Source organism: Cannabis sativa, chromosome 7 (assembly GCF_029168945.1).
Source record: "Cannabis sativa cultivar Pink pepper isolate KNU-18-1 chromosome 7, ASM2916894v1, whole genome shotgun sequence".
In the NCBI taxonomy this organism is placed as follows: Eukaryota; Viridiplantae; Streptophyta; class Magnoliopsida; order Rosales; family Cannabaceae; genus Cannabis; species Cannabis sativa.
This window is the reverse complement of record NC_083607.1, coordinates 8611088-8637265: the sequence shown is the minus strand read 5'-3', so window position 1 is coordinate 8637265 and position 26178 is coordinate 8611088. Positions and strand designations below refer to the sequence as shown.

At 32.4% G+C, this 26178-nt stretch overlaps 2 protein-coding genes and 1 long non-coding RNA gene across 3 annotated transcripts; 2 read left to right on the top strand and 1 right to left on the bottom strand.

Annotated features, from left to right (window-relative positions):
- Positions 1-8795: 8795 nt before the first annotated feature.
- Positions 8796-11018, top strand: LOC115697347 (uncharacterized). Its single transcript, XM_030624311.2, has 2 exons — positions 8796-9609; positions 10569-11018. The coding sequence occupies exons 1-2, from the start codon at positions 9176-9178 to the stop codon at positions 10798-10800; spliced, it is 666 nt and encodes a 221-aa protein (XP_030480171.1). The 5' UTR covers positions 8796-9175; the 3' UTR covers positions 10801-11018.
- A 586-nt stretch (positions 11019-11604) lies between these two features.
- LOC115697346 (serine/threonine-protein kinase BSK6) lies at positions 11605-15500 on the bottom strand. Its single transcript, XM_030624310.2, has 10 exons — positions 14971-15500; positions 14675-14898; positions 14444-14579; positions 13880-14013; positions 13682-13787; positions 13305-13390; positions 13014-13202; positions 12653-12817; positions 12256-12369; positions 11605-12133 (listed from the first exon to the last, which is right to left on the bottom strand). The coding sequence occupies exons 1-10, from the start codon at positions 15050-15052 to the stop codon at positions 11891-11893; spliced, it is 1479 nt and encodes a 492-aa protein (XP_030480170.1). The 5' UTR covers positions 15053-15500; the 3' UTR covers positions 11605-11890.
- Positions 12741-13123, top strand: LOC133029304 (uncharacterized). Its single transcript, XR_009683448.1, has 2 exons — positions 12741-12848; positions 12930-13123. It is a non-coding gene; the product is annotated as an uncharacterized LOC133029304 (long non-coding RNA).
- Positions 15501-26178: the final 10678 nt, after the last annotated feature.

Here is a 26178-nt window from a genome sequence, read left to right as displayed (position 1 = left end):
TTGTTTTGTGATTCAAAAAAAGAGGAGAGGAGGAGCCGAAGAGAAGAGACTAAGGCCCCGTTTGGGGTAGCTTTTAGAAAAGTTGAAAGTGCTTTTTAAGAAAGCTCTTGCTTAAAAAGTGTTTGGCAAAATAAAAAAAAATAGCTTTTTTAAAAATTTAAGTTAAAATTATAGCTCTTAGCTAAAGTTGGCCCACACCAACTTCTAGAGTTTAGCTTTTACGGGAAGCTGAAATTTGAGTTTAATAAATTTTTTAGTTAACCCAATTACCCTCATTCAAATTAAAAAATTATCCTTTTACTTAGGGTTTTTTCTCATTCGTAAAAATCAACCCAGAGGTAGAGACATCGTAGTACGGCTCCTCACCTTCGATAGCAGGAGTCTTCTCCATCACTGATCATCCACGCCGCCGTTCGCCAACACCTTCGTCAATAGTTCCTGCACAATTAAGGTTTATCTCTTAACTCTTCTTTTGAATGCCATGAAAATATTTTTTTGATTTTCTTTTTGTTTTCCACTTATGTTGATCACAGGAGTCTTCTTTAATTTTTTTTTTATTTTCTTTTGATTTGCAAAAGAGAGATAGTATATAGTCGAGTAGTTATTAAATTGTGTTTGTTCATAGGTTAGGCTTAGGGGTTGTGTTCATAGGTTAACCCTTTCTTGTGGAATACCATCCTTTCTGCATATTCCAAATTAAACAGGTCATCTTCCTGAGATGCGAAAGATGTTTAATCGCATGCCAGCTCGTGATGGAGTCTCCTGGAATGCACTTATTTCAGGGTATGCATCATTTGGTTCATTGGCTGAGTCTATAAAATTTTATACTTTGATGTTATGTGATCGAACTGGCAGTTTGAATCGTATTACCTTCTCAACGATTCTTATGGTTGCATCAAGTAAGGGTTGTGTTGTCTTATCAAACAAAAAAAAAAGTAAGAGTTGTGTTGACTTGGCTAGGTAGGTTCATGGGCAAATAGTGAAATATGGGTTCGAGTTATACTTATTTGTTGGCAGTCCTTTGGTGGATATGTACTCCAAAGCGGGTTTGATATACGATGTAAATCCCAAAGTATTAGCCAATTGTCTCTTCTCATCCCTGTGGTTGCTTGAGTCATTAGTAATTAGTCATCAATGCATTATGGTTGTTGCATCTTAATGCAATCTGCTGCTAAGAAGATCTCGTCCAGTTAAGGGCTAAAATGGCCTCTATCACTGCTCCATTTCTCGGACATAGTATGGTTTTTTTTTTCAAGAAGGTAATGCAGCATTTGGAAGTGTCATGTGTTGTTAAGAGTGAATTGTTCCTTACTTATGATAAAATTTTTAGGTACCTAAGTAGAATAAGATGATGATGATGCTTGCATCATAGTTATTATGTATTTTTCGTGTTGGATTAGTGTTTAGCTTTATAACTCATTATTATACTTTTTTTTTATAAAACTTATTATTTTAATTTAATTAGATGGATTAAGAAAAAAAAAATATTTGTACTAAAAGTGATGTAGCAGTACCATGAGGTAAAGCAATATGGAATTTTGAGAGTGTGAATTTTTTCTTGGAATTCTGTATCAAAGAGGTTGATGATGGGCATCATCTTACTACTTATTTAGATAAAATTGGATATCAAAACTTTATTACAAATATGAAAAAAACAACTGAAAGAGATTACACTAGACCCCAGCTGAAAAATAAGTGTGATGGATTGAAAAATAAATGGAAGCTTTGGAAGCAACTTAAAGAAAAAGAAACTGGTTTAGGATGGAGTATGCAAAAGAATACAATTGATGCAACTGAAGATTGGTGGAATAGTAAATTACAGGTACATTATAATCTTGTTAAATATTTATATAAAACTAAAGACTTTTTTATGAATAGTACATTTAATTAACGAAATTCTTTTTGTAGACTCATCATGATGCAGCAAAGTTTTGCATTCGGGGAATTGAAGAGGAAAAATTAGATAAGATTTTTATGAACAGTGTTGCTACAGGAGAGCATGCTTGGACACCTTCATCTGGAATAATTCCATCTGAGTCTAAAAAGCCTTTTAATGATACTGAAACCTTACATGAACAGCTTGAGAGTAGTTATGATGATCTAGAGACGCTTATTATTGATAGATTTTCTAACGAGAAAATTAGCAAGAGATCAACCGAGCCACTTGAGAAACAAAATAAAAAGGTGAAAAATGAAAAAGGGAAAATGAAAAAGACAGGGCCTGTAATGATATTTGAAAAAATTGGTCGCCTTGCTGATGCCGTGGAGACAAGAAGTAGAAATATTAAAATAGCTAAAAAGGAGAATAGTAATGCCGAAGTTATGAAAATGCTAAATTCTTTGCCTGAAATCGAAAAAGAGAGCAACTTGTATTTATTTGTAACTCGCATGTTTATCATGAAAGAGAAGAGAGAGATGTTTGCTTCATTGGAAGAACTTGAGTTGATGTTTACTTGGCTCAAGAATTAGTATACTTTGGAATACTTATAATGCTTAAATCGCTCAGAATAGTAGTATTTATTTTCTAAACTTTGTGTTATGACTTTAATATATGTTTGTTATGTTATTTTTTTAATTGTATTTGCTATCAAGACTTGGTGTTATCACTATTTAAAATAAATATGCTTTATTATTTTTTTTACTTGTATTTGCTATGAAGACTCTATGGCTATTTGATAAATATTTTTTATATATATATTTTAATATTTACAGGTTTATTTTAAATTAAAATAATGGCAGACACCGATGACGAGATTGAGTTACAATCGGTGTATGTAGCTACATACCTTGTTCAACATTATTATACAACATACATTGAAAAGACTCCTTGTATGAATTCTTCTCAAACTGGTCATATGTGGTTCATGGAAATATTACAAAGTAATGAAAGTAGATGTTATAGAATATTTAGGATGGAGAAATATGTTTTTATTAAATTATGCAACTAATTATGGATTTGAGGGTTCAAAAAGGATGTGTACTCTTAAAATATTAGGCATGTTTTTATTTACATTAGGTCACGACGCTGGAAACCGATTAACACAAGAGCGATTCCAACACTCAGGCGAGACAGTTAGTCGATATTTCAACAAGGTTTTAGATGCTGTATGTCATATGTGTATAGATTTATTAAAACCACCAGACCCAAAATTTAAAGATGTTCCTGAAGAGATATTGAAAAATTCTAGATATATGCCTCATTTTAAGGTAAGTCATACTTTAAAATTATATATTTTTTTATTAATTTTTTCTCAAGCTAGAGTATAATTTTATAATCTGGTATTCTTTTTCTAGAACTGTATTGGTGCAATCAGTGACGGACCCAGGATTTTTACTTTATGGGAGCTTATTTATTATAAAAAAAAAATATTTATAACTACATTATAATTACTCTTAGTAAATTTATCTAATTTTGTGGGAGCTTTTCTACTATTTTGGTCTATAATTATTAAATTAAAAAAATCCACATTTAATTTTTTAAAAGACAATATTTTTGTTAGTGGGGGCTATAGCCCTCACATCAATGTTAATGGGTCCGTCCCTGGGTGCAATAGACGGTGTACATGTAAATGTCGTAATTCCACCTGAAGATCAAGTACCATTTGTTGGTAGAAAAGGGGTACCAACTCAGTATATTATGGCAATATGTAATTTTGATATGCAATTTATATATGCATATGCTGGGTGGGAATGTTCTGCTCATAATACAAGAATTTTCTATTCAGCTTTATGTGATTCAACTTTAAATTTTCCAAAACCACCCCAAGGCCATCTAAACACATTTATAAATTATTAAAGTCTTTATAATTTTTTAATTATGTTTTTATATTTTATTTGATAGGAAAATATTATTTAGTGGATGCGGGATACCCACAAATTACAAGTTTTTTAGGACCATATAAAGGCCAAAGATACCATCTTCCACAATTTCAACGAGGTAGCAAATCTACTGGTTATTAAGAGGTATTTGTTGGATTTTGTGTCTTAAATAAAACTCATTTCAATTTAATCAGATTTACTAATAAAGATCAGAAATCACATTTTATGTTGCATAGTTCACATGATTTATTTCATGATTATATTTAATGTATAAATTCTATTAAGTCCAGAACATATGTATTTGTTCATGATTATAGTGTTGTCAGCACAGTGGAATATAATCTTGTTAATATGTTCGAAAGTTTAATTCCCTGATTTGTCAGTTCACTGGATTTAAACTGGCATGATAATCAGCGATAGGTATGCTTACACCTTGGATAAGTGTTATGTCCTTTCCAGGGCATTGGCAAAGTTTACCAGTATCGGATGTATGGAGTATACATCGGAAGGGACCGATATTGAACTTTGATTAAATATATTAGAATTTACCGTAATATCCATTCAATTCAATATCACCTTTTGATCCTAGATCAAATGATCTTAATCCTGATATGATTAGGTTCAATCCCAAGAGTGTTATTCGTGTTCTTTGATTTGTTAGTTAAGCCTACTTTTGGGTCAGGGTGATACGTACATTTTGGGAACATGGTAGTGCAATTGAGTGGGAGCGCTAATCATAAATATGCAATCTATAGCTTCTACAGGTATTTAGAAGTGAAACGATGATTTCCTTCGAGCTTGCAAAATAGAGATAAATGATAGAGCGCTCATTTTAGTGACTATATTAGTTCACTATAATATCATTTATAGGTGGCAAGTGTTTTAAGGATAAAATACATTTAAAGGGTGTAATGGTAATTTTATCCCTATGCAATGTAGATCAATAATAGAGGATCATTGATTATTGGGACAATAACAATGGATAATTAATAACGTATCTATATCGTGGAACATATATAACGTTCTATATGACTGAGAGTGCAATTCCAAGTTCTATGCGTGGATGCAACAAGGAATTAATAAGACAGTGAATTTACTTAGTAAATTCTGGATCTGCTTATTAGATGCTCGGTTATATAGGCCCATGGTCCCCATACTAGTTGAGACCATACTTCTTGTAAGACTCAGTTAATTGATTTTAATTAATCAATTATAATTCTAAAATTAGACTATGTCTATTTTATGAATTTTCACTAAGCAATGGCTAAATTGTGAAGAAAAGAGATTCTAGGTTTTATTTATTAATTAATAGACGTTGATAAGTCTAATTAATAAATATATTAAATGACAATATTATTTAATAATTAATTTTTAGTTATTAAATAATTAGAGTTGGCATTTAAGTGGTTAAATTGGAAAGTTGGCGTTTTTGAGAAAATAAGATGAGAAAATGATAAAATGGCAAAATTGTAAAGTGGGGCCCATTATCCTATCATGGCCGACCACTATGTGCATATTTTATCATTTATTTTTTCATTTTTTTAATGCCAAATAATTCTAACCTAAACCTAGGTTGTTACCTATAAATAGATAGTGATGGCTCACATTAACAGATTGATGAAATTTAACTTTCAGAAATTTTCCTGAGCCTTCTTTCTCTTTAGGCCGAAACCACTTCTCTTCTTCAATTTTTTCAGCCTTGAGTGATAGAGTGAGTGCCCACACACATCAAGTGGTATCTCAATCATAGTGTGTAAGACTGTGAAGAATCCAATCAACAAGAAGGAGAATCGGGCTCAAGGAAGGAGAGAAAGAGATCCAGGTTCAGATCTTGATAATGCTCTGCTACAGAAAGGAATCAAGGTTTTTGATAACTTTTATGTGTTTATTTCATTGTTTTAGAAATTCATATTAGGATGTTAATGAAACATACTTGCTAGTAAATTTAGATCCTGGTAAAATATTTCCAACAGTATTCAACCAGGCACATTCTTCTCTTCGAAGTGTTATTGCAAGAACTTTTGGAGTATGGAAGAAAAGATGGAAAATATTAAGAGATATGCCTAGTTATCCATACTAGAAGCAAGTAAAAATAGTGATTGCATCAATGACCTTGCATAATTACAGTCGAAGGCATGCAAAACGTGATCGACATTTTGAGAAAATTAGAGACAATCCAAATTATTGTGCAAGTGATCAAACTAATATTGAAGATGAAGATGAGACAACTAGAGCTTTAAATTTAAATGAAATGGACAATATTAGAGATTTGATTGCTACAAGTTTAGTAGGACATAATTAAAATATATTCGTGTATTTTTCTTTTTATTTTATTTAAGTTATATTGTCTTCTATCATATTAAATTCATTAAATTTGAATTATTTGTTATGATAAAAATTTATAATAATTTAAAAATATTTAATAGACAATATTTATGTAGATTTTTTTTTATTATTATTATTAGTAAAAGTCTAACTAATTATTTTATTATATATATTTAAAAAAAAATATTATAAGAAAATAATTATACTAATTTGTAATAAAATAAAAAAATAATTATAAATATAATAATATGTATGAATTTATTTAAATAAATTAGATAACAAATATCATACCTATTTTAGTAATTGTATATTTAACAATTATTCAATCATTTAGCTTACAAACACTTATATAGAACTTTTCTAACTTTTCTAACTCACAGCTGTTTTAAAAATATATTTACCAAACACTTAGCAATTTTTTTTCACAGCACAACTACAACTGCTTTTTCTCATAGTACAGCTACAGATGCTTTTTCTCACAACACAACTGTGTCAAACTAGCCCTAAGAGAGGAAGGCCTTCAGTCAAAAACTTTAATAAAAAAAAGTAGCATCAAAAGTATTTTATTTTATTCTTACTTGCAGTCGTATCTTTTTTTAGATGTTAAGTGTCAATTAAGTCCGTTAAGTGTCAACTGAGAAACACATGGTGACATATTTTTTTATTTTATTTCATACGTAGTTAAATAATATGTCGTTACATGTTTTTGAATTCACACTTGACAAAATTATAAAATAAAGTATTTTTACTGCTAATATGGGCTAATTAGGAATTTTATCCCCCGAACTTTGATATTTACCAAATCATACCTCATGAACTTTTAAGGTCGTTAAAAATATCCCATAAACTATTGAGATTGTTGGATTTAAGAATTTTTGTCTAATTTAAGTAAAAAAAAAGTCTAACATGAATAAAAGTTTAAGGGGCATGATTTCTTATGTATTAAAATTCGAAGGACATGATTTGGTAGATATCAAAGTATGGGGAGTATGATTTAGTACATAAACAATTACTGAAATAGTAAAATTGAATGAAATTAAACAAAAGTTTTTAAATCTAACAATTTTAATAGTTTATGGGAAATTTTTAACGGCAAAAAAAATTTAAAAAACATGATTTGATACATATTAAAATTTGAGAGATAAAAATATCATTAGCCTTTTTTTTTTTAATTAAAGTCAAGTCTAGCAATTATAAATGTTAAAAACATTTGTGGCAAATATCCTTTATCATTGGAACTTTTGTGCACAACACGCAACGCAAAGGCACATTACAATATGAAATATCACATAAGCTATCAGTGGTCCCTACATTCAGTCAACTATCCCATGACTGAACAAAATTTTATAATTCAAAAATATAAATTAAAAATAAATAAATAAAAACAAATACCTGAATTCAAGGACTAATATGACACACGTAGAGTGAGAAGCAGAGTATAACAGCTCTTCAGTTCTGATTATAGTATCGGTTAACTGAAAGAACCAAAAGACAAAAACAATTATTATCATCCAAAGATATAATATATGTTGCCATAATTACCCCTAACGTTTAAGGCAAAATATTTGCCGTTTTTCTCAGCAATCATAAGGACTAATTAGTCATTTAACAAAAAACAAAAACTTTGTTGTCTTCTTCCTAATATCTTAATTTATTTATTTTTTTTTTTATAAAATAAATCATTTTTTAATAAATTTAACTCTCTTTCTATGGTAACTAAATAAAAAGATTTGGGAACTGATAATGAACAGAGATCTTTCTTTCAACTAATCAGCACTCACAATAGAACAATAGAGTAGCAAAAGGCCTTAAATTAATCTTTCTTCATTCATTTTAAATTAATTTCTTTTTCATTATTTTGTTTTTTGAAATGTTCTTTTTTTTTCATTTAATTTCTTTTTCATTAATCGCATGTTAAAAAAACATTTTTTTTTAAATATTTAAATTTATTATAGAATAATTTTACAATAAACTCCACTAAATCAAGTGTATTGGTGTAATTTTAACTGTTTCGACATATTGAAGAATTTTTTAGTCCAAAGTTATGTGCACTCTTTGAATTCTATTTCGGAGTGTTAAATTTTTTAAATTCCTCAAAATTTTATAAATAATTACAACATATACGGCCATAAAAAAATTCGTCTAATTTTTTTTTTCTAGATAACGAAACAGATAAGGATGCATCAGTGCAACTTCTTCAAGCAGTGTATTGTAAAATTTTCCTTTATTATATATAAAAAACTTATTTTTTTTTTATTTCGGAGAAGTCTACTATTCACCCTTTAAAAGGAATGTACTAATATATTTTTTGGTATTGGAAATAATTTTTTAGTCAAAGTTTTTCATATGGTTATTTAGATTATAATTATTTAAGATATTCTCTAAAATTTGAAAAAAAAAAAAGAAAAAATTTAACACAATGAAAACATAGTTCAAATAGTATATTACACAAATACTTATTTTATACGTATATAAAATAGATTATTAGAAAATTATATTTTATATTATAAATTATTTAAAATTTTATATAATATTTTAAATAACTACACAATATATATATAAAAAAAAAATTAAAATACCAAAATAAATAAAGAGTATATCAATTTATCCTTTATCCTTTTAGAAGCACCCTTTTGTTTTTACTTCTTTGAAAGACTGAATTTTTATTTTTTAAATTTGACAAAGCATGAGTCTTTGTGTCGGATACCATCGTTTACTCCCACATATACCAAACACAACTCTCTCTGTTTTTCTTTTTCATTCTCTCATGCAATATATATAAAATATAATTTAATTTTCCTTTTTCTTTTATTTCCTTCTTCAATCCAAATCTCAAGTTTCTAACCTCATCTTCGAACTAATCAACTTCTCGGTGGGAGAGCAGAGAAGAACGTTAATGCAGTTGAGCCAAAAAAAGGGTCACCTAATACAATACCCATTTCTTTAAATCCTTTAATCGATCAACTCTTTCTTTCTTACAATCTTTTCGATAGTTTTCACCTTCTGGGTCTACGAAATTTAGCCTTAAAAAATGTCCCACGTTGATTTAGAACAAGGAAACCACCGCCGTTCAGTTACCGGAAGCGATGACGGCAGCCAATGCTTTTCCGACGCCGATGAAGGGTCTTGCTATTCCCAGTTCTATTCCACCACGGGTGGTTCCTACGACGAGTGTAGCTTCGGTTTCGTATGCGACAGTGGTACTGATGTAGAAGACGGTGTCGTTTCGGATTCTCGGCGAGTCTCTTCGGTTTCGGATTGTTCGGTTCTGGTTGGGGAATCCGAAGTTGAAATTAAAGTGCATTTGAGTAAAGTAGAGAGAGATTGTCGAATTTGCCATCTGGGTTTGGAGAGTAATAGCCATGAATCTGGAGCTCCGATTGAATTGGGTTGTTCTTGTAAAAATGATTTAGCTGCTGTTCACAGGAACTGTGCTGAGGCTTGGTTCAAGATTAAGGGAAATAAGTAAGTTTTTTTTTTCTGATTTTTGTAACATTAATTGTTTATGTTGATTTGATCATGTTAGTTTAATAAATGGTTTCTTATCAAGTTATTAAATTGTTATTATAATTGCATGATAGAACATTCATTCTATACCTAGCTTTATATTTATAGTTATTGTAGGGTTTAAAAAAAAAAAAAATAGAAGACCAATTTTGCTCAATAAAGTAGAGAAGATTACGTTAAAGATATAATTGGAAGAATAAAGATGTGTTGGTCTTGTTTATAAGATACATCTTCCTTTTTTTTTTAAAAAAAAAAAAAAAAAATCTATAATGTTGTTAATCTAATATGTTTAGCACAAAATTATGCATTATGTTACTTTAATCCCTCACCCATGTGCATTTTCATTATTTTTTATTTCAATGATTATGCTTACTGCCTAAACGGATTAATTGTTGTGCTGTGTCGTGTTGCTTTTCCAACAAGATCATATTATAGATTTGGAGTAGTTACCATCGCTTAAAATCATTGTCTTCCACTATGTTATCTTGTAGAGCAATTTTTGAGCTTAAGACTTTATTATTATGGTTGTTGTTATTATTATTATTCTTATCTCATAAGAATGGAGTTCTCCCATGCCAATATCATTTTAGTATCCAATCTCAAAAATATTATGTGCAATGTTGGTGGCAAGCACTTCTGAAAAGCCTACTAGAAGAACCCATTTTGGTCCATTTTTTGTGGAGATTTGTACTATGGAAATTGGAGCTTTTTTATTTTTTATTTTTAATGAATTTTCATCACATGGAAGGGTTCTCACAGGACTTCAGATCTCTATAATATGAAAACATAATGAATGCTTGTCAACTATATTTTGTTTTTGATGAAATCTTCATTTTCTTATTATAAGCTCATACACATAGATGCCGTTTTTAAAACTAGTCTTTTTCATGCCTTTGATATCAACTACATTGGTTCAGGACATGTGAGATTTGTCAATCACTAGCGCGCAACATTGCTGGAGCGAGTGAGATTGAGTTAGCCGAACAGGCTGCCAACGAATCCAATAACGCTTCTGCAGTAACAATGATGCCTGGACCAGAGCCTCGAAGCTTCTGGCATGGCCATCGCTTCTTGAATTTTCTTCTTGCTTGTATGGTATTTGCATTTGTTGTATCATGGTTGTTCCACTTCAATGTGCCTTCTTCATAAATTCCTGAATAAAAGAAGCTCTGCTCGGCTAAAGATCTCAAAAGAATTCCAAAAACAAAATTGCATAAAAGAAAAATTGTATGATTAGTTAATGAGTTACTCTCAACTTAGATCTTTATATGCTACTCCATACCTGTAGAGTTTATTGTATCTATAACTATAAGGTTACTATCTTCTTATACCGTTATAGCTCAATGAAGCCTTTGTTTTTTTATCAACTGGTTTATCAAAAATGTTATACTATTTAACGTATAATTTAGTTCCAACATGTTATGTCGTTTAAAACTATCATGGCTTGATGGGAATATTGATAACTTTCTTTATAATTAGCTAAAAATTAAATCAATTCGTGAGCAATAACAAGTAACATCTTGCTTCGAGAATATATAATATTTTAAGATTCATACCTCACAAGGATAATAGACACCATGAGTGCCCTGCCAAAAAGTAAAAAAAAAAAAAAAAAAAAAAATTGCTCAACAACAGTGTAGTTTTTTCAACATTCATGGAAACTTATCCTCAACAGTGATGGAAGAAATTATTTTATCACCATTAAAAAAAGATATTATTATAACACTAGCGATGGCCAACTCTTACCCATAATTTGATAAGACAAATTACATATACTTTAGGTGAAGCTGAATAGTTGATCTATTTTGTTTGCATAGATTTTTTTTTTTGTCATACAAAACAGTGATACCATTTTAGTCCAAAGTCCAAACAACCTTATAAACTTTGGATTTGGTGAGCCAAATCTTTTACAACATGCACTTTTAGTATATTAATCGAAAAAGAACAATATAATAAAATTCTAAATTTAACCACCTTAATCCTTCTAATTCATGAAAATATTGTCTGCAAATATACACAAACCCCAGACGAGGAAAAGGTTTCAGAGTCGAAAATTATCAAACCAACATTAATCTCCCAAGATAATCCTTTTAATATAGGCAGCAAAAAGAAAAAGAGAAAAGGAGAAAACTTTGGAAAAGGAAATGCTAACAAATAAAGAATAGATACATATAGACTAAACATTACTATGTATGTAGTCATATAGAAGTGAATAAACAGAAGAGACTATACACTTTATTCAATTTTTGTTTCTTTTGGACTCTAAGTTTGTCCCATCTTTGAGTGTTTCTTGTGCATCATTATCCATGCCAAGGCTGAAGAGACAAGCCGCTTGAAGATATAGAGCAGTAGGCCATTCAGGAGACACCACTTGGGCCTGCATTGCGTCCCCTAGCGCCTCTTGCTGCAATTCACTCATCAGATAAGATAGGCATCGCCTTGCGTACACAGTGGGTGATACCATGGTCCCGCTATCGATGAACTTCACCAAAACAAATGGACAATAAGTTTAGACCAATTACTCGGAGTCCAATAAATACACGATAATGGAATTGTGACCTCTCAAACAAGCATGTATAAATTCAGTGTGAGCAAAGGACTCACTTGTGTGTAAGAATCAATGGCGGTTGCAAAGTCCTTGGCTCGGAAAGCAGTGTCTCCGTGCTTCTTGGAATTCAAGGTGTCTTGCATTTGATTTGTCCACATTTGAAATGAAAGCTGCAAAGCCAGAAGGGAGTAAAATGAATTTGAATCAAGCAAGAACAGAAATGGCTAAAAGAGTCTTAATTCTGTTCTAACAAAGCAAGCTTCCCATCTGGAGCTTGTTGCACAACTAGTCATTTATGACGTCTGTAAAGGGAATTTCATATTGATGTCAAGATAGAAAGAAGCAAACTCTCTTACTCAAGCCTCATCACATGTGTGTGAATACAAAAAATGGTGACTTCTAATATTATAAACGAAAATATATTATCAAAACAAGGGCACAAAGTAACCAAACCTCGTTGGCAATCCCCTCATCATCCTTGTATCCATTCTTATCCAGAATTTCATGTATGGCCGTGAGATCCATTCTCACACAAGCTTCACCAAAAGGGGTTAACGACAATGGCTGCACTGAGGATGCAGTTTCATGGGCAATACCCATTAAAACATATGAAGCAACCTGCTCAATTACAATTGAAAGAGAAATTGCAGTTAATTCATTATTTATTTTTAGCAGTTAAGGTGTAGACTGCTTGATACAATCCAACAATAACATCGTTTTTTTTTTTCAGTGTCATAAAAGGATGGAGAGGAACGAGGCTTATTTATGATATGGTGCACAACCTAAAAATGAAAGGATCAAGCAGAGTGCATACCTCTGTTTCTTTCTGAAGTGACACGAGAGAAGTAACAAGAGACTTTGCATTTGGTCTCTCACGTGCCTCATATTGCAAGCAGCGTGAAGCTAAACGCACAAGTTCAGTTCCATCATCATTTGAAAAATTACCCTCAAGAGCAGAATCCATCAGCATCAGAAAATTCTTGCCACGAATTAGATCAAGCGCCTGCAAACAACATAAACCAACAATGTTGATCCCAATTTTATTGTCCAGTTAAAACAAGAGATATATGCTTCTGAACTGAAAACGAAGTGCAAGTAAGCCCACATGACTAGGGGGTATATGCTTTCCACTCAGAAGATCCAGCAACAACGTCCCAAAGCTGTAAACCACACTTTCTGCTGTCACTCTACCTGTAAGCAAATGATTAAAATCGTCCCATGTATGTATCATAGTGTCAACAAATTAAATTCTCACAGCTTCATAATATATATGCATATAATATATTTACTTGTCACCCAAAGATATTAAGGTAAAAATCACAGGAATAATTTTTCAATCATCATAACTCTTGGAATTTCCATTACTAAAGTCAGAAGCTAATGGCTCTGAAGTTGCAAATATTTATCATAGCGGTGCCTGTTCAACGATAATCCACATTAAAAGATCATAGCATTTCCACTTATTCAGGCCAACACAAATACCAGTTCTCAGGTACTCCGGAGGTGTGAAGGCCAAGTTTGTACTGTAGCTCTTGCCATCCCTGCTATTCTTCATAAGGCCAAAGCAGGATAGTCTGGGATTGGCCTCCTGATCATTGACCACAGCCACTCTATAGTAAATTATTTTAAATAAAAAATGTGAACAGAAAGAACCCACTATATTAAAGATGCCACTGTTACCTGATCAAATAAAACCCTGTAGGCATTGAGATCGTGATACAGTGCACGTCCTTTGCTGCTACAGTACTCCAGAGCTTGTGCCAGATACAAAGCCACTCTCAATCTCATGGCCCATTTCATTGGTTGAGCATCCCCTACAACGATTCAATCTTAAGAAACAAACTATCTAATTACAAAACAATGCCATTCATAGCTGAATTTAATTCAATTGAGTAGCACATGGATATTGCTTTCCATCAATAGCACTTCCAAAATGATAAACAAGCAAGTACTTGGGCAATAAAGGCAATTAAATACCAATACTTGCCTTTTAAGTCCCATGAAAAATCTGTTAATGATAAGATCTTGAATGGAACATAAGTCTTATTCAATCTTATTTCATTGTGAACAAGTCAAACAACGAAATATTTTCATCCAAACATTAACAAATACGTCTTCCCAGCTTCACTTTCAGTTATTTTAGCTCTATTTAAAAGAAATAAAAATTCACAATACCCATAAAAAGGAAACCAAAAGGGAGTATTATGTACACACATTGATATAAATGGAAATAAAGGCACTCACAGTGAAAAAGATGCTTAGCGAGAGTTTCATGAGGCATAAACTCGGCAACGAGCAATCTCTCATCTCCTTCACAGCAACACCCAATCAGATTGGCTAATCGCTCACTTCTGAGACTCCCCACCGACCTAGCTTCTTCCTGTTTACACATTTTTCACTCTTACTCATTAGAAAGAGAAAAAAACCAAACATTAGAGAAAAAGAGAGAAAGAGAGAGAGTGTGTGTGAACTGACGAGAAATTGGCGAGAATCAGGCCAAGCAAACTTGTTGAATCGCTTAACGGCGATCCAACGGGTGTTATTATCAAGGCTTCCTTTGTAAACAATGTTCGGAGCTTTCTCTCCATGCTCCGAAACTACGTTATCAGACGAAAACCCATTGGTTGCAGCTTTCAGTTGCTCCAAGCTGAACTCGCTGAAACTCGGCCATAAGTTCCGATCACTCTTTTCTCCATTCTCTGCAACAATAAAACCGAAGTTACAAAGCTTGTAAAACAAAACAAAAAAATCGAAGCAAAAGAGAACGTTACCGAGGTCGGAAGATTCGAGCTCGGAAGGTTTGAGGTGAGAGTGAAACCAGCAAAGAGAGAATTTAGAGCAACGAGCTCCCATTGAAGGAGAAGAGAGTGAAGAGTAAAAGAGATCGGTCAAAGGCAAGGAAAGAAGAAAAAAGTCAAAGAATCAAACGGTTCGCATCGGTCGGATTAAGACTAGAGTCAAATTCTCTTCTTACTTGCTGTTCTTGTTCGAACAAAACTATGGTCTCTCTCTTTCTCTCTCTATATCAACTTCAGGTTGTTTTCAACCATTCTCGCTCTAGATAGATACAAAAATATATAGATTATTATTAAAATTATAATATTTAAAATTAATTAAGAAAAAAGGAATGAAGAATGAGTGTGAGTCGGTCACGTTAGATGTGTTTTTCCATTCATTCATTTCACTTTTCTTTTGTTGCAAAGGGCATAACCTTTTATCTCATTCCCTTTACTGCTTTGCTTTCTGCATTTTCATCATTTCATCCTTCTCTCCTCAACACTCAACTTATTAAAGATACACTACACTACTATCATTGGTATAATACACGTCTTATATATTTGGGTCCATCTACACCATACCATCTAAATATAATCAGTATTGCTATGTCCTATGTGACACTCACGACACTTATGGTGTTATCGTGCTTAGTACTACAATGAAATATTGTTCTATAATTAGTTGGTGATTTTTTTTATAATATTATTAAAATAAAACAAGTGAGACCTGATATAATGTTAAACCAATAGTAATATTACAACTCACAAGACTATCAGACAACATGAGTGCCATTTAACATTTCTCAAATATAATTATTGGACAATTTTTGTATAGGGGCTTCAGGATCATGCTCTTGATCTTAACATCTCTCAAACACAAGATACTTTACTCATCTCCGTCGATTCTAAACAAGTATCGACCTGCACACATGTCCCAAAGCAAATGACCACTGAAGAACTCACAAAGCTCTTACCCAAGTCGTGGGTCACCAACTATGAAAAACTTCACAAGCCACAGCCTGTGGTTCAAACCACAACTGAACCTTCCTACCACACAAAAGAAGATGGATCTGTCGAAATTATTTTTGACAGAAGCCAAACAAAAACATCTAGCTGTTTTCGCACCCAATATGTCATCACACCCATCCACCCAACTGATGCAGAAATCTTGTACTCCGATTCCCAAGGAAAGCCAATTTATGCTTTTGAATCCTCAGACGGGCATAAATACTGGGATGTCTGTAACTGCAAAAGTTGTTTAAAAGATGATGAGCCCTAACGACGTCCTACTCCAGGAAAGCAACTCAAGCAAAAGCTGGAAAAAGGCAACAAAAACATCGGTCTATTAGGCCAACTATCCGGAAAATTCGACTACATAGTCAAATACTCTGCACCAAAGAACTACAATCAGCCTATGCCAGAACCTACCGGATGGGATTCAAATGATTCTTCAAAAGATTCACAGCCACAGATAGTCTTGCCTTGTTACAAAAGACAAGCAAAATGGATGAAGAAGCATGGAGAAACAATTACAGCACCAGCTGTTCAACCATTAATTCAATAACATCCTGACGCAAACATGATCACCTCTAGCCCATCCATTGATTATGATACACATTGCCCTCCTCTCAAGAGGTTCGAAAAAATTGAAGAGCAAGGTACCACTTCCCACCATCCAAAAATACAAAATCCTACAACTAGGAACGTTGATGGAACTTTACAAAAGGTCTCAGCAGCCGAAGAAGTATTGAATTGGCAAACAGAAAATATGATTGCCCAGAACCATGTCTTAAAACGGGTAGAAAAAAAAAATCACCCGCACAGAGACAGTCGTCAAACAACAATCACAAGATACGATCATTGAAAAGTTGACAAACAAGATTCAACAGACGCATGACGAACTCATGGCCATCATAAAATATAACTCTATGCCGATGTCATTATTCTTGGCTAAAGAAGCTGAAATGAAAGCCCTCAAAACTCAGTATGAATCTCTAAAAAAGCAATTTTTTCAACGAGAATCATATTCAACAGGGTCTGAATCAACACTCTTTGGAGCAAATTTAACCCTCTTTGGAGCAAATACACCATCAGTACCATGGCAGTGCTCAACCATGCCAAAGACTTCTCCGACATCACCTTTCTCAGTCTCTTCACAAGAAGACTCACTTCTCCGACTTAGACGAATGCTTGACGAAAATCAACAACAATAAAAAACCAAAAAGGGGAAGAAAAAGGAAAGCCTAGATAATTCTCCTCCAAGAGCATCCTCTTGATCTGAAAAAGAGCCAAAGCAATTCATGGCCCAACGAACTGTGCATAATCCTATTTCTGCCATGATCCACCAACCAGATGAAGAATTTGATAATCAGTCTTCTTCCTCTGACCAAGAAGAGAATTTTGAAACTTGGTCCCAAGATTCAGATACTAGTAACGAGTCTCAAGATTCAGATATTAGTGACAAGTCTAAAGACTTGGATATTTCTGAAGATGACGTACCCCCTTATTTTATGGCTCAATCTGCAGAAGAAGCATACTCTCAAACCGAGCCTATTGTCAAAAGTGAGGATGAAAGTGAAGAAGGAGAAGAAGCAGCTACAATGAAAACGGAATCCAATCATCATCAAAAGAGTAAATATTCTAAGTTTCAAACTTTTACTCTTGATGACATTCCCTCATCTAAATGGCGATAGAGATTTCAAGAATTTCAAGCTTGGCTTAGCCTGGAAACACAAAAACCACAGGCACAGACGGGGACGATCCTCTTGAATTTTGTCTCAAGATTCACTGGAACTTTGCAAGATTGGTGGACAAGCTTAGGTGAATACAGACAGATGACTTTCTTGCAACTCCCATCTGTTGCAAATGCCCTAAGCCATCTCTATGTCGAGTTTTGTGGCCAAGATTCACACGTAACTAAAAGACTTAGAGCAGAATTTTTCAAGCTCAATTATTGTTCAATGGACAAAAGAGACTTGGAAAAGCATTACAAAAGAATGACTAAACGATTCTACCAAATAGGTGGAATTGATTATCCAAATCTAAAGCAAGCCTTCCTTTCCTCTATTCCAGAGCCTCTTGGCGAAGAAACTTTCAGGCTACTCTCTGAATTAGGAAAAAGCCTAACAGATGCTGCAATTGGAGAAATTTTCCAACTAGTCTTAAAGGCCCTTGAAAAAATATGCTCCCAGAAGAAATTTCTCCAAGAATTTATAAAGCAATCTAAAAAACTAGGCAAAGTTTGCAGCAGACGAGATTTACTCATCAAATGCCCTTCTGAATCTTCATGTTCTTGCAAAACCCCAAAGAACAAAAACAAGTTCAAGACATTCAAGTTCTCAAAGCACAAGGGACGTAAAATAAAAATTTTGCGAAAGAAGCGCAACTTTTATAAAAAATCTGATCGATGTTTTGTGTGTGGAAAAAAGGGGCATTATGCAAAACAGTGCCCAAAAGGAAAAACAGTCAATCTTATATCACATATGCAACAAACGATTGGGATGTCTCTTAAGGAAAATGACATAGAGTCAATCTTCTCCATAGATGATGAATTCAACTCAGAATCCCTTTGTGCATTCGAATAATGGAGTGATTCAGACATTACAGAATGCTATCAAATGTCCACTATTCACACGATGCAACCATCCCATGTCCTCACTGTGCAAGTTTCAACAAACTATGCCAAGCCGATAAAAGTGGTAGGATTTTTTGACATGGGAGGATCATACACGATAATGAACCCTGATATTCTTCCTAAAGAATATTGGAAGAAAGAGAAACAATACTTTCATGCTGCAAATAGAGGTATTTTTTGCACAGAGCTCATCAGCAATCGATTCAGTTGCAGTTCTTCCCAGGGTGTTTTGTTACTCACAGAGTCATTAGATAAAAATTACCAGGAAAATACTTAATTGTTGAATTTGATCTTTACACAAAGAAGAAGGGTTTGCGTATTCTCCCTAGTGGACTTGGTTACATATAACATTTTGCTCCATGGGAAGCAATACCAAACTATTTATTAATGCCCCATGACCCATTTCATCAGATAAAGAAAGAGCTCATCAAAGTCTCATGTGCCAATAATCATGCAGAGTTCCTGAAGAAATGTGACCATCCTCTTTGGAAAAATCAACAGTTCTTCATAAGCGTTCCTTTTAAGCTTAATGAAGATATAAACCCTACGAAGGCTAGTCACCCAGGCATGAATCCAGAACACCAAAAAATGGCGTCCAATGAGTGCAAAGAGCTAGAGCAGTAGGGTTTGATAGAGTCAACTTCCTCTCCATGGGCGTGTCATGCATTTTATGTCAATAATCGATCAGAGCAAGCTCGAGGGAAGCAGAGGTTGGTCATCAACTACAAGCCCCTAAATGAGTTCTTAACAGATGATAAATTCCAATACCAAATAAGAATTCATTGTTTGCATTTTATCCAAAGCCCATATTTTTTCAAAATTTGACCTAAAAGCAGGATTTTGGCAATTAGGCATCAAACCAGGTGATCGGCCCAAAACAACCTTTTGCATTCCAAATCATCATTTCTAGTGGACCGTCCTACCTTTTGGGCTCAAAAATGTCCCTTTCCTATTCCAAAATGCTATGACCAAAATATATGGCCCAATATTAGAAAAGACTCTCATCTATATTGACGATATTTTGCTTTTTTCTCCTGATGCGAAAGCCCATCAATCATTATTGGCCCAGTTTGCTTTGATAACTAGAGCCCATGGTATCATGTTGTCTGAAATAAAAATGATTATTTGACAGACGCAAATAGAATTCCTTGGGATGAAATTATCCAAAGGAAAATATGAAGCCCAACCACATATAGCCCATGAACTACTCAAATTCCCAGATGAAAATCTCACGAAAGTTTAGGTGTAACAATTCTTAGGCATCATCAATTATTTACGAGACTTTGTTCCCCGACTGTCTGAACTAACAAGGCCACTCAGGAATATGCTAAAAAAGAATAGTCCAGAATGGTCACATGACCAAACTGTGGCAGTCAAAAAGCTGAAGGAAATCATGCAAAATTTACCACCTTTACAGATTCCTTCTAACGAAAAAACGTGTTCTTCAAACAGACGCCAGTGACCAACATTAGGGTGCTGTCCTTTTAGAGAAAGATGAGCAGGGGAAAAGACGAATATGTGGATATAAGAGTGGACACTTCAAAGATTCCCAATTCCATTATCATTCAACACTCAAAGAGCTGATTGCAATCAAGATGGGAATCACAAAATTTGAGTTACACCTCATCGACCATCATTTCTTAGTGGAAACCAATTTTGCTGCATCAAAATGAATGATAAACCTGAAAAAGAACAAGATAACCAATACTCAACTTTTGAGACTGGCAACATGGTTTGATCATTACTCTTTTGAAATAAAACACCTTCCCAGAAAAGAAAATACCTTGGTCGACCTCCTATCTAGACCTACGGCTATAAATATGGTCTCCTCACACCCACTCAAAACCATCCCCTTAATCAGCCACAACTCTTCCCATATCATTCCATACATATATATAATGACATCATCATCATCATCATCACAAAAGAATTGCTCATTTCCCTACTCTTTTTCCCGAGATGCAAAGCTCATCCTTTCTAAATCCATAAAGTAAGCAAAAGAAAGGGCCTCTCACAGGGCTATTTATACTCACGAACAAATTCTCTCCAAACTTGGATCCTATTTCCAACATGATTTTCTAATTCACCCAAAGTATCCTTTTGCCAATCTAGTCCCCTTACGAACTGCACTTTTCATTCCAAAATCTATAGCTCATCTTTTTTGGTACCTAACATGCCTCTGCACAATGGCTTTCGAAGTCCAAACTATGGATGTTCACACTGCTATACAGTCTTTCGTCGAACAAGAAAAAACAAACCAGCCTACCAAATCCAAATGGACATTTTGTCTTGGTACGCTCCTCTAGAGGAGTGGCAAAAAATACTTTGGGATGAATGGGAAAAGGTTCTCAACAATAGGCACGTCTTTGTTTATCTATCAAGACCACATGTAGCCAACATGATGGATTGCTACATTGTCTTCTTTATCAGTCTTAATGCAAAATTAGACGCGAACAAGAAAATAGTTTGCAATCCCACTTTTGAACTATACGGATTGCAGGAAGCACCTTTTAGAGAAAGTGCAGAGTACAGAGATCTCCAAAAAGTTATTTTTGAGAAAAATCAGACTATTCCACTAGAAATTTGGCCAAGAATAGAAGATGATGCCCCATGGGAAATGTTTCCCTCAGATTATTCACGACGCATAGCAAGGGCTCTAGAAAAGTTCTGAATTTCCGAGAATAGTCATAATCAGGTCCAAGCCCCTAAAGCAAAGAAGAAAAATTCATCACTATTTAAAGAAACAGACACTGTAGGGGTCCCACTCCGTAAGACAAGTATTTTTGAAGATTCGCAAGATCCATACATGGACTAAAAAATCAACCAGGATCCCTATCTCTTTTAGTACAATGGATTGGAATGGGAGATTGTTTATTCTGATTATGATGCATGTCCACAAGCTGGAAGTTATGAAAAGGATGAACCATCAGGTTGGCACCCACTTCAAGAGGACCCCAATTATGACTCAAACTACAATGCTGATCACGAGCCAATTATCGACTGCTAATAAGAAGAACAAAAAAATTACACATCTCTTATTTGTGTAAGATAGTCATGATGTTTGTAGGAATTTTTTCTAATCGTCTGTTTGTCAATTTGGCATTTTCTATGTTTTTCAGTTTGTCCATTTGTTGTCAGACTGTCCTTTTCTCTGTTTGTCATTTTGTTGGTTTGTCCTTTTGTTGTCAGTTTGTCTTTTTGTATGTTTGTTTGCTTGTAGGAAATTTCTAGAAAGTTTCCTATTTTGTATCCTACCTCATGTAAATTGCTATATATAGACTCATCCTTTTCATTGTAAGGACACTAGAAAAGCTTTCTACTAAATAAATTTTTATCGTTCTTCTCTTAAAATGTTCTTCTAAATTTTCTTTAAGAGATTTCTTAAGTAGTGATAGTGTGCATTATGGGTCGTACTGAATAGATTAAAATAAAAAAAAAATTAAGCGTAAGAATAATTTCACCATTAAAACCCCCATAGTAAGTCAATATGTTTAATAGTAAAACCTGATCAAACAAATTCATAACTATCAAATATTTTATTTAAAAAAAATTATTTCAAAATTTATAATATTTTTTATTTTTAAATATTATATTTTTTATTTTTATAATTTTATTTAATTTAAAAATAATTTTTAAATATAATATTAGGTGTACCAATATAAACATGTCACGTACATAAGCAGTTTATGGTGACAGTTAACTGAATGACACCTTAAATATGCTATTAGTTGAGTGGTTTGGAAAGTTTTATCGCCAAATTTAACTTGAAAGAGTTAAGTGCAAGTGAAATGATAATTTGAAGGGTTTAACCGCCAAAAACTCTAATAATAATATGCATACCAATTGTTGAAATAAACTCCCTTCATTCCCTGTACACTGTAAAAACTAGTTTATTACAAAGAGAGTTACAAGACAGTAAAAATAAATTCCTGGGTGGCCTTCGACCTCTAATATACCTAGGCAGAACACTTAAGTTAGCTACAAAGTATTTAACCACTTTGTAACTAACTCTCATGTTTTTACTGCATTCCACTATAACACATATAAATATCATCAGATCAGTATGGAGAGATCAGAGCAACAAAAAGAGAGAGCAGATCAGATCAAGACCAGGATAATCACATGATCAGATCCAGAAAAGTGGAGAGTTGAAAGAGACTTACTTTGAGTGAGTTTTGGAGCCCTAGGGTTAGAGCTCGGATGTTCAACACCAAACCAGGGAGACTGATTCATGGAGAAACAAAGAAAGATAGATGATTAGAGATTAAACATAGTGAGAAAAACAGTGAGAGAAGAGAGAAACAAAATTTGTAAACATAAAGTATTACCAGATTGTACCTGTAATTTGGAATCAACAATTGTAACTCTTTGATCTTTATAGTGGAATCGAGCTATCTGAGGCGAGCTCAAGAGGATGTACCCAACAATTGTTTTTTGGGGAACCTCTATAAATCTGGTGTATTCTCTTCCTTTATTTTTCTGCAATTTCTATATTATGTTTATGTGATTTCTGGGTTGGGTATTGAATCGGTTTAAGGTGTTTTCATCTCTCGTTTTTCTGTGTTTCATTGTTGTGTTCTTCGTGTTCTTCAGAGAAGAACCACAAAGAAGAGTGTCTCGATTTTGGGGTTTAGCTTTAATCTGGGCTGCGTTGTTTCTGGGTTTATGTTGCAGCTGTGCTTCGTGTTCTTCAGAGAAGAACAACGAAGAAGAAGACTGTTGCTGAAAGGGCTCACAGCTAGGGTTTAAACATTGAATTTGGGTTGTTGTTTATATGTTTGCGAAGATAAAGATGTATATATATGTCTGATGCTTTTAGGGTTACTAATTTAAATTGAAAACAACCTGTAGTTGATAACTAGAGGCTGTCGTTTAGGTTCTTTATCAGGGAGTCAACAGAGGTGCTTTGACTGGGTGAGAAAGGTCTTAATTGACCTTAGCTTTTGATTAGTTTTGTGCTATGTGTAGGGTCAGCAGGGAATAAAAATCCTACACCAATGATATCAAACTCCATAAACTAAAGATGAGGAAATAAACACAATCATCGTCATCTGTAGCACTAACAAATTAAGAGATTAAAATCAAATATAAGGAATAGAATGTGGAAAGATACATATACAGTCATGGAGATGAGGCACAACGGAAAGGAGGTGGGTATCAAGACTTCGTCCCAATCTTCTAGTGAAGGGCAAGAAACGAAAAGTATTTAAGAATTAAAAAATAATCACTTACTTCTCAAACACAAAAAAACTACCACGTGTCACTTTTTTATACGTTGTGGATTACCTTCACTTATAAGGTCTTTTTTGAAGGTCCTATAGTAAAAGATTTCTATAATTATTTAGGACACTGTAAATTTTTAGAAAGTTAAAGAAAACAAAATTTAAATATTTTGTTGTACATGCAATTATTTTTCTTTACGTGTGGTAAGTAATTGTTTGAAATTTATTTTCTTCAGTACTACAACTTATGTAAAAAAAAATTAAAATTCATATATAATTCTAAATAGCTACAATGTACACAATTATAAATTTTTTTAAAAAAGCTTCTCGATTCTAAAAAGATAAGAAATAAAACTTCTTTAGGAGAGTATACTATCAAAATTTCCTATATATTTTATTTAAAAACTATTATATAATATATTAAATATTTATTATACAACATCTTGTAATGGTGTTAGGATCTTTTGTGCCTAATAGCAATATTTCTCAACATATATTATAATGTAGTATATTTAAATGTGATTTTATTTTTATATAGTTCATAATTAATGTCATAATTTTGCTTTATTTTATTTTGTTTTATTTTTGAAAGCTTATATTTTTACTTATATTATAAAAAAATATATCAAAAAACAAATGACTAATTTCATTTTAGATCATATATTTTACAAAAGTTATTAATTGAATCTTTTATTTTTTCAAATGACAAAATGAAGCATGCATTTTTTAAAATTGTATAAATTGGGACCCTGGACTCAATTTTTAATAATTTTTTCTATATAATCAACTTGAAGATAATTCTTAGCACGAAAAAATACAAAAATTGTAGCCAATTGTCTTGTCATAAAATATCTAGATCGGGTTATTATTAAATTTTATTTTAATAAAAAATCAGCTGATAGTGCTATATATTTTGTATCATTTTAAAAAATACGAGGTCTAATTTATCATTTAATAAAATAAAATGTCTAATTAGTAGCTTTTACAAAATACGGAGTCCAACATGATATTTACCTAAAAATAAAGTGTATTAAAAAGCTAAGAGCATCTCCAATGGAAAGCTATAAATGTGGTGTATTGCAATTTTTTAGAACATTTTGCAAAAAGTTAACTCTAACAGTGATCTAAAATGTGTATCAAATTTGACACAAAAGATAGCATGTGTCAAATCTTAGTCCAATAAATGACACATTATTTAAGGAAAAAACTTACAAAAATATTGAAATTTGAGTTGAATTTTACAAAAATACTGTCACACGGAAATCTTTTTAGAAATACTGTGTTTTTATAAAACAACAGTGGAACACAAAACAGAACAACTAAAAAGAACAGTGGAACAACTAAAAAACAACAGTAAAACAACAGTGAAAACTGAACACAATACACAGTATAAAACTTACACAGTATTTTTGAAAAAAATTCCGCCCCACAGTATAAAAGTAAAAAAGTTGAAAATTTCAGTATGTAGTGTAATTATCCATTTTTTAATTATCTATTTGCCACTCATTAATACTATTCATTAATAAAAAAATATTTTTGTATATTATTGTATTTATAAGTTATTAAAATAAAATAAATAAAGTTAATTATTTGTATATTTTCAATGAATATTAATAGTAATGTTGACTTTTATAACTAATTTATACCTTGTGCATTGGAGCACAAATACAAAAATTGGGCTGATTATAACTTTATAGTATATTTTGGGCCAAATATACACTATTTATTGGAGATGGTCTAAGAAGAGAGAAAAATGAGAAGGGGTAGTCATTGTCTTGGCCACGTTTAAAAGAGATTAGAAAGTTAAAACACAGATTTTTCATGAATCAAATTGAAAAAATTATGAAATAACCTATTTTTTATTAAAAAAAAAATATAAATAAAGTGATAAAAATTAATTATAAAAATATAATAATTATAATAATGTTTACATATTTGTAAAAGTTGATAAAATTGTAATAAAACTTTACAAATTAATAAACATTATTTAAAAAATCTAAATTTACTATAATTTTGTCACTGTTTTATATTTTTCACTAAAAGGAGCTTCAAGAAGCATAAATATTTTTATTAAAAAAAAGAGCATAAATTTTTATGTTATATTAAGCGATATGATAAAAAGTATTGTTCTTTTTTAAAAGAATAATTGAATTTTTGTCCTCTAAACTTTCAGCACTCTTTGATTTTACCCTAAAAAATATACGTCTTGTTAAGAATTTTCCCTAAAATATAACAGTTACATAATTTTGTTCATTTTGTTAGGTTTCGTTTCTTTTACCATTAAAAATTAGTATTTTTATCACCTAAACTTTGACCAATACAAAATTTTTTCTCATTTTATTAAAG